A 10483-nucleotide genomic window follows, 5' to 3' on the forward strand; every position below is an offset into this window, starting at 1 on the left:
TACCTGTTATTGCATGCGTTTGTGGCTTTTTACCTATTACTCTCAATACTCCTGTCATATCTCCAGCTTTACGGCGATAACTCAAGAATGCATATAGAGAGCGATCATCTGGATTTAACCCGTTCACATAATCTAAATAATACTTATTAAAAAGTATAAGTAATTCTTTAAAACTGTCGTTATATTTATGATGAATTCGTTCTAAATCATTCACACCACTTTTAAAATTTTTAAATTTCGAATCTGATGGATTTCTCTTGTCACTTAATAATAAGCTTAAATTATCATATGTATAATCAATCTTTTCAAATATAGGAAATATCTCTTCAACAGCGTCACTAATATTACTATCACATAACGAAAACAATGGAGAAATAACATCTTTGAATTCCATATCACTGCTTAATCTCTGCATTTTTTCATAACACAATTTAGTGCTTCCACAATAGCTACGATATGCATTGAACAGACCTTTGAGCTTGTAAAAGAAATACTTACAACATGGTTCTACATTTATTTTTTCTTTATTTTTTCTTATATGCTCTAAATAATAAGTAACAAGTTGACATCTTTGGCTAAATTCAGCAGAATTCTCACTATTCCTATGATTTAGGTTAAAATCACTACACAGATTTGTTAACTTGTGCGCAACATGATCATTAGGAGTAAAATTGATCCATCTAAAATCTTTTGTACATTGGGGAAATATATTACTAAAATCGAACTAAAAATAAAAGTATTAATATATTGAAAAATATAAAATAATACATTAATTAGAAATAATCTTTTATTCTTCACAACAAAGGATAAAATAAAATTAAATAATTTAAATTATATCTACATGAATATATAGAAACATACAGTATGTGTCTTAGTTTCGGAGGTAACCATTATATAAACATTAGTGCAATAATTCATAAAAATAAATTATTATTTTTATATATTTGTACAATAAATATGGCACATAACTATTATATTGATAAGACGTAAAGCGTCTTTTATAATTAATAATCGTTACAGCATTTTATTAATTTTTTGATAATTAATTTTATATATTAAACCATCCTACTAATGCACAACCGGAACTATTATATTAGAGTATATATGAATTTTATACAAATAGCAATATAATATTGCAAATTAAGATAATATACTATAATAAAAAATACATCCATCTTCTTCTTATATATACAAGTTACTTCAATATACTTTAACCCTCAGTGATAAATTATATGAAAAATATATTTATATAAAATATAACATATATGTTACATATGTTTTAGTCAACACCTATGGGAATACATATACGAAAAATGATAGATGAACATCATAAAAGATGGTATAATATTGGTAACATAATAACATGTGTAATAAACAAATACATACCTGAAGCGCAAGAATTAAATTCAATGAGAAGCAGATTAAATATTTCACACAATCTTTTATGAATTATTATATTCTAAAAATAGAAAGAGAAATTTTTTGTTTGTTCTTTCTATTTTTACCAAAAAAATCGTTCTTCCGATATGATACTAGTACTAAAAGTAAAAAATAATAATATCCAAGAAAATTCATATATAATATAAGGCAGATCTATTAAAACTAAGTAAATTCTAAAATAAATAAGTAAATATTTTCATGGAAAAATCATAGTGATAAAAAAAACAATTTACTAATAAAATTAATTATTAAATATGCTATTAATAATAATAATACTGTATTTATTTACTAGTGAATATAGTACACAAAATATAAATGTTTCATAAAAAATAATACACTAATTATTATCACCTTCACAAGTATATATATATTTAATAAATACAAAAATGAGCAACTAATATGATCTAATTTTAACCAGTATATATTATCTTTATGAAGGATAACAACGATTATTCATCAGATAAAAAAGTAAAGTAAGCTATTATATTAGAAATTTATTTAATATTAAATTTAAGCATTTACATAAATTTTTTTAGTACGTGAGAATAAGAAAATAGTATTAATTCAAATTAAAAATATTATAATAAATGTACATTATAAATAAAATATAATTTTTCTTATGGCTGATTATTATTATATATATATGTAAAATAATATTTATCGATACTTCAAGAAATGAATATATAGATTTTTCTATTATAATAATTTATGGAAAAGTAAATATGCATATATTATAAAAATACATTTTATATTATATATATTATTTTAGAAACTATATGTATTTGACTCTTAGCCACGTTTCCTGAAAGAACGATATTAGCGTGATAATATTATCCTACACCATTATATAGTAAGTTTTAATTATATTGCGTTGGGAATAAATTCTAATATTTTTGACATTCATTAACTCAAAAATATTAAATAATACATGCATTTTTCTAGAGCTTAATCTTTGTCATACAAAAATTAAAATGTTGTATAATATATAAAAATAAATATATTATTTCATAAATATAAGTATTATGTTAAAACTAAACTTTATTTATATACTATAAATATTCAATAAAAAACAAAGAGTTATAGAAAATATAGGGTTATTTTTTTTTACGAGGAATAAGTATATATATAAATCTAGTTCCTTCATTGAATATATGATATTGTTGACTATTTATATATTGAATACTCTTACTTACATTGATAATTGTCATTAATGAAACATCTGTATATGTATGATTTAATGTCTATTATGTGAACTCAGTATATTAAAAATATTTATGCTTATTTTCGAAAATTAATAACAACTTGTTAATATAATAATATTTATATAATACATATAATCAATATTAAAAAGTAGGTAATCTCAATACACTATTATATTTTAATTATTATTTATAAAAATGATATGTGATAATATTTTATACTTACGTTATAAAACATATCAGATATATTATGCATTAAATACTTTTATGGTATTATCTTCTTTTATCTTTTTTCATAATTTTTTCCTTTATAAAAATAAAACATATTTACATTTATTTACACATCAATTTCTAAAGCACAATATATTATGTTTATTCTATTTTGTTTTATTATACTAATTTAATAATTATTGGAGATATAATGACATTTTATCATTTGTATTATAATTAGGAAGAATAAAAAAAGGAAATAGCTTTAATTTTCTAAATGCCAAATTATATTCATAAAATTATTTTTCGCATATTTATTTTATTTTTACAAATATAAATTTATATTATTTCCTTAAATAAAAGGATAGTTAATTTATGTTCGTATAATCTATATGATATTAAATATTTATTTATTTTAAATATGAAAATTAATAGTTATTTTTTTACTCTTTTTCATTGCAGACTTTTTTTTATATTTTGTTGAATTGAAAAAAATTTTTTTTTCAATAAAATAAACATACATAAATTTTCATGCAAATTTTAGTGTTTTGTATGAATATTATATTATAACAGATTAATAAATAATATAGAACGAGTAAGTGTAGCAGTGATTGAAATGAAAAATAGAATAATTGAGTCATAAAAAGTATAATATATGTTCTCTATAAAATCAATTTAATGCAAAAATTGTAAAAAAAATCTAGATATATATTTCTTTTAGCCATAATTAATAGAATATATAGAGAAAACATATCTCAAAAAATAAAATAAATAAAAACATCCTATATTATAAAATATTGTTGACATAAAAAAAATATGTATGCTGTTCTACTATGTGATAAAGTGTATATTAGGTAAAATTCTATTTATGTCATTGTAAAACTATTTATTTGTTAGAGAATATATATTTTTTTCCTCATAGTTATGATATCATTTGTAATTATTGTACACGGAATAGATCATAAATAATATTTATAATATATTAAATTATTTTATTATTAATTGAAATTTATTTTCTTTCTTATATAATAAAATATATATATTATGTATGGTATATTTATTTAGTATATTAATATCATGAATTTTCGACTCCAGTCATATTGAATTAAAAGTAAAATCATAATATTCATAACATAATTGTTAAATATTTATAATTAATATAATAAATATTTTTAAATGTATATTCAACGAAAAGTAGATTAATATGTTTTTACTCAGAATATAACTACATCCATTAGCATAATATATAATTTAACTAGAACAATCATAATTACATAACTGAAAAGAATTCTTTAGATTACATTATCCCTATGCAAGAAGAAGAGAAAAACGGTTTATATTTTACACACATTGTTTATTCCTCTTTATATATATATTCCATTTTATTTTCTAATATTTTTATATATACTTTTTTTTGTTTTTTATTTTGTTTAATGAACACTTTTTTAACATTAATTATTGGACACAATAGGAGATTACTAACAATATTCAATTAAATATATTACATAATGTGTTTCAATTTATTTCCATGAAAAAAATACTTATATATATATATCTTTAAATGTTATATAAAATACAATTTGTATCATGACAAATTAAAATTTATGTCATGGTTAAATATTTAATGCCTAATAAATCATAATTATTAATTTTTTCTATCATTAAATAATTTCCTGATGTGTAAAAATTATAATAAGCCCCAAAACTAGCATTCATTGTGTACACACTTAACTCAAAATGTAAAATCGTCTATTATGAATACAATATATTATTTAAGCAAAATAGCTCATTTTTAGAAAATTTTTTTACTTGTAATGAATATGAAAAATAGGTAATTCCAATGCGGTAGTTTTTAATGATTTGAATAAGTAATTACTTTTTTATATTTATAAAAATTTTAAATATTAAATAAATTATATTACAAAATGTCTACCTAATAAAATTCAAATATATTTTAGCCTAGATCACAATGATCTAGAGTGAAATATATTAATCCCTATACACGCACTTTATATTATTTTATATATAATGAACAAATGTTGATAAAATATGAATAGATTCTTTAGCATTATTATTCCCTATATTACACTTAGAAGTAGTACAAATAGGATATAAGCCATTGTTTCATATTATTTGTGTAATGAAATTTATATTTTAAGAAATATTTTAATTTACTGTGGATATCATAGTTTAATAATATTAAAAAAATATAATAATAATAGAATGATTTATTAATGAAAAAAGAATATATTAGAGAATAAAAATCAGGTTATTCCAGCTTGATCCATGCTAATTAGCTTATATAATTTTTTTTTATATTATGAACTTAATTACTTTTGGATTAAATCATTATTATATTATTAATATATAAAATAATTCGTCACTAAAAATGGAAGCGTAGTAGATATATGAGAATATAAAACACAAATTGTAAAACTATAATTGGAGATTTTTATTAAATTTTTATAGGTGTTGTAATTATGTCATATTAATTCAAATGAATTAATGTTTTATTGTACAATAAATTGATTTATAATATATATGTCGTATATTAAAAAAAAAATTTATATATATTTATCATTTTAAAACACATTACATTAAATCTGATTTCAATGATTGTGAAATGATAATATATCACTTCATATTATATATAATATATGTAAATTTCAATAATTTATTTATACTATCTTTTATCTTTTTATATATATGTTTACAAAAATTAGTGAACTATTATAAATATCTCTTTTAATAATTTATATTATTTAAATTAATTTTTATATGCTCCTATAGAAACGAAATAAAAATTCAATCAACAAAATCATATATATAAATACAATAATAAAAATATATAAAAATGTTTTTTTGTTTATTTTATGAATTTTTCTAATGAAATTACATATATGATATACAAGGTTGGCGCTAATATTATATTTTAACGAGAAATATGCAAATATTTTTTAATAGTATATATTTATTTCTTTCCTTGTGGCTTCATAATAATTAAGTAAATATATTACTTGTCATGAATAAATTCTACTATAACTTAATCAGCACAATATATAATGAAAATTTAGATCCATGGTAATTCTAAATGGCACAAATATTATAAAAACATAGAAAAAATTCTTCTTCTTAAATATGCTTCTTTTGATAAAAACTGTTAAATTATTATTAATCTCTTTTTGTCGTATAACTTTTATAGGTGCATAATTTTTTTACAGACGAGGAAAAGAATTGTAAGTTTTATTTTTTACAATACAAAATCAAAAGATTCTTATAATTTTATATACTATTTTCCAACAATATTAAAAAAAAAAATTCAAGATAATATATATTTAGTCTTATTTTATTTTTTCCTTTTTATTGTGATTTTGTGCATTTATTTCCAAAATGCGAAAAAACTATAATAGATACTAAGGATTATAAAGACGGCGCTTATATTCTTCCTTGCGAGAAAATTTATAAAAATTATTCAGATTATTTTAAAGATTATGACGCTAACATGTGCATTAAATGCCATGTCATATTTAAATTCTATATATTTTCATAATGATAACACATTAAGAATAGCGGGATGTAAATACCTATATTATTTGATACATCATAATTTTCTTAAGGAAAAAAATTTACCGTGAATATCAAATATCTGTATGATTCGTTGATCAAGGAATATAACCTTATAGGTATAGGCCACGTATGTGAAAATTACAAGGAATCTTTTATTAACGAAGATATATTGGAAATACTCACAGAAAATATAATATGAATATGAAACTCAATCATTTTTTCAATGATTATAAGAAATGTGAAAATGAAGACAAATGTAATTGTGTTAATGATTGCTATGATATATATAAAAAATATAAAAACGCATGTGAATCTAGAAATAACCAGGATTTTTGTAATTCATTAAAAGAATTAAAAAATAAATATAATGTAGAAATGTAATCTGTAAATAATTGCCCAGTTCAATACAAAATGTTGCCTTCATTTGATTCACATATTAAAGGAGTTGCTGTTGTAATTACAACTATTGTAATATTAGTAATATTATTTTTTTTATTTATTCTATATAAGGTAAATTAAAGCATTATTTTCTTATATATACTATTCGAAATAATGATTCTACATAAATTGAAAATAATTTATAATAAAATAAATAAATATATAATGCGTGTTTTATTTTTTATTATGAATTAGATTATAACATTTGCTTCATATTTACGCTACGCAATAATGGGAAAATGTAGTCAGTACAAATATATGGGTGAGGAAAAGATTATATTTCAACATTATGAAGTACCTAAAAGAAATTTAATGAAAATAACTTATAATATATTATACAATTCTACATAATTTTCCAATAAATATAAAATTTAAAGAAAAATTTTTTTTTTTAAAGCATAAAATAAACGTTTAAAATTATTATATGCTAAAGTTATTGTTAAACCGCACAAATATTGTTCTTTTATTAAAATGTATCAATGTAGACACAATGTATAATAAAAATATAGAGTTATAATAATAATATATAATAAATAAATATATAATAAGATTAGCTTTCATATATCATTTATGCATATATAGGAATAATAATGTCACATAATTACTATTATAAACATTAATTATCCTATTAAAAATAGCATAACATGAATATATAATAAACATATATAAACAAGTACAAATCTCAATTGAATTTTATTATTAAGATTTACTAGCGTTATATTAGTGTTTTTATATATTATACACTAATAGTTAATATAAAGTATGAAAATTGGAATAATTTGTATTTATTAGATTCAGTTGTTTATTTTAAATATTAATATAGAAATAGTATCAAAGAATAAATGGTTTGAATATAAATTTGTAATCATATATAATTTTTTTTATATCGTTTTCCTTTTATTGTGCCTAGAACTATGAAATTTTAATCATTAAAAATATACTGAAACCATGAAATATAAAAAAGCAAAATACAATGAGATGAAGTTATGATTTATACGATTCAATTATATTATATATATAATATAACATAATAATTTTTAATATTATTTTACCTTTTAAACTATACACATTTTTTTCACTGTTCCCAATGTTCAAGTACATTGTAAATATTGTAGTAATGTATATATTACGATAAATTATACGTAATTAATAATAAGACATGAATATATAATTTAAAATAAAATATAAATAATGTGAATGAAATAAAAATATAAATGATGTATTATAATTTCCTTGGTACCACATATTAATTTGTTTATATACGGTAAAATTTAGTACTATAGTAACTTAAATATATGTAGAATTTTTAGTATTACTGATTATTATAGGCCTTACAAAAAATATCGTGTCTATAAATGATTAATTTACATATATATAACAATTATTATTATATTTCCATTTTTGTTGTGAAATAATATATCATAATGTATAACTAAATGATTAATATACAGTGTAATCAGAAATTATGAATCCTTATGCCTTCTATATACATGATTGTGTAAAGCTAACTGATACATTATTTATTTATATACTATATATGTTTTTGTAAAATAGAAACATTTTGTTTATTCATTATGTATTACTATATAATAATACATCAACTAAATACATTTAATGTATATTTTTTATCATTATTTATATAATTATAAATGATTCATTTATTTGGTATTATCATTTTTTATTATTCATTGGTATCATATTACCAAACATAAATTATTTATTTTTCATTTTTAATATAAAAATAATATTTTCGTACTTATTAGAAATGACCAAGTGAAACATTGTCATTGTGGTATGCTCCGAAATATATAAATGAGGTTTAAAAGAAACGCTAACTCTAAATTATTTATTAAATAGAAAATATAATCAGAATTATATAATATATTGTACATCCACTTTGTATTACTATTGAATGATTCAGAGGGTTCTAATATACCTAGTTCTTCATCAATATTATTCCACTTATTTTTTATCATTTTTATTTCACTTCTAAAACATGTACTATATGCGCTGAACTAATCCATAACAATTAAATAGGATACACTAATATAGAATTTATATTTAATAATTTCTTAATTTATTTTATATCATTCATAAAAATTATTTAATAACATAAATATATATAAGTAGTTAAGTAGCTGACTTTATACACTATAAATATAAAAAGGAATCCTATTAATACAACTAAAATAGGAATTATAATAGGAGCTACCATGTTAGTTTTGCAGGGAGGCAATATTTCAGCTGTCATTGATTATCTATCTGCAATTTTTGATTGTATATTATAATGATGTACATATGACAATACTGTATTGCAAAAACTAGTTTCTTCATTAGATATACCAATATCCTTTATATTATGAAGACATTTATACATATCATACAATGTTTTGAGTTCTTCTAGTTCATTGTCATTAAAAAAAATTTCTTTATACTTATCGTAATCATGGATGGTATAAATACGATTATGATCTTTTATAAATGCTTTATAAACTTTTTGAGTATTCTCTCTTTTGTTTATGCTCTTAAGTTCATTGTGTATCCAATAATAAAAATACGAAAAACCTGATTTTTTAGATATGTTAGGAAGAATGTTATTATAATCAATATAAATTAAATAAGACATAGCTGCAGAGCATTTTTTCTTATCTAATTTAATATTACTAATATTGTGTTGATCAAAAAATTCATCATAAAAAACCTGGTGACAATTTTCTCCAGAAACATATCCATCAATAATTTTGTTACATTCAGGAAAAAACTCTACGAATTCATACTAAAATAAATAAAAAGTTTAATGAAGAAAATAACATTATCTAGAATAAATATTAATAATATTTATGAAGAATGATATATATATATATATATATGTAACAAAGTTGCAATATATATTTTGATAATACAAAGTACATTTGCTAAGGCCATATCAGATATTGTTTTATACGTTTTATGATAAACTAAATAGAATTTTTATATTTAAGAATATTGAATATTAATCATTAACTGCAATAGAATATATTATAAAGAAGAAATAAGATCTATATTTTTACAGTAGTATGATTGATGTAAAAATATCATTTATTTTCTTGATCATTATAATTTATTACAGGCTAATATAATGTAACTTGTGTATGTGACATGAAGTATATTTATATAATTATTTTAAGGTAACAATGGATAATAAAAATAATTATTTAAAAAAAAAAAAAGTATATTGATATTTATTATTAAAGGTATTACACTTAACAAAAATTATATAATTTCAAAAGCAATATTAATAAAATTGGTATACAACATTTTTTATTAGCATTAATATATATATAGTTATTATTTTGCTTATTTTTGTTTATATTTAAATAAATATAACATAATAATAAAAAGGGTATAATATTATTATAAAATAGATACTTTTTTGAGTAGCTTTTTTATTTCTATATAAAAATTGATAAAAATTTATTATAAATGATTCTTGTAATTTACATTAATAGAATATGTATACGGTATAATATATATGAGGACTATTTAATACAGCATAAAAATAAATGTGAGTGTTAGATACAATGTGATTTAGTATTGTAATTGCACATATATTATAATTAATTCATATACATATAATGCATAGTTATGAG

The 10483-nt window shown here is 19.3% G+C and overlaps 2 protein-coding genes across 2 annotated transcripts; both read right to left on the reverse strand.

Moving 5' to 3' along the window:
• Positions 1-918, reverse strand: PGO_000480 (variable surface protein; the record flags this gene model as incomplete). The annotated part of the gene is made up of 2 exons (XM_028690777.1): positions 1-724; positions 862-918. Coding segments are annotated over 2 exons (781 nt in total), but the record flags the coding sequence as incomplete, so codon positions are not given.
• Positions 919-8638: 7720 nt separating this feature from the next.
• On the reverse strand, positions 8639-9779 carry PGO_000485 (variable surface protein; the record flags this gene model as incomplete). Its single annotated transcript, XM_028690778.1, has 3 exons — positions 8639-8869; positions 9151-9630; positions 9765-9779. The coding sequence occupies 3 exons, from the start codon at positions 9777-9779 to the stop codon at positions 8639-8641; spliced, it is 726 nt and encodes a 241-aa protein (XP_028546579.1).
• Positions 9780-10483: the final 704 nt, after the last annotated feature.

The sequence above is a fragment of the Plasmodium gonderi genome, assembly GCF_002157705.1.
Source record: "Plasmodium gonderi DNA, contig: Pgo-contig_45, whole genome shotgun sequence".
Classification (NCBI taxonomy): domain Eukaryota; phylum Apicomplexa; class Aconoidasida; order Haemosporida; family Plasmodiidae; genus Plasmodium; species Plasmodium gonderi.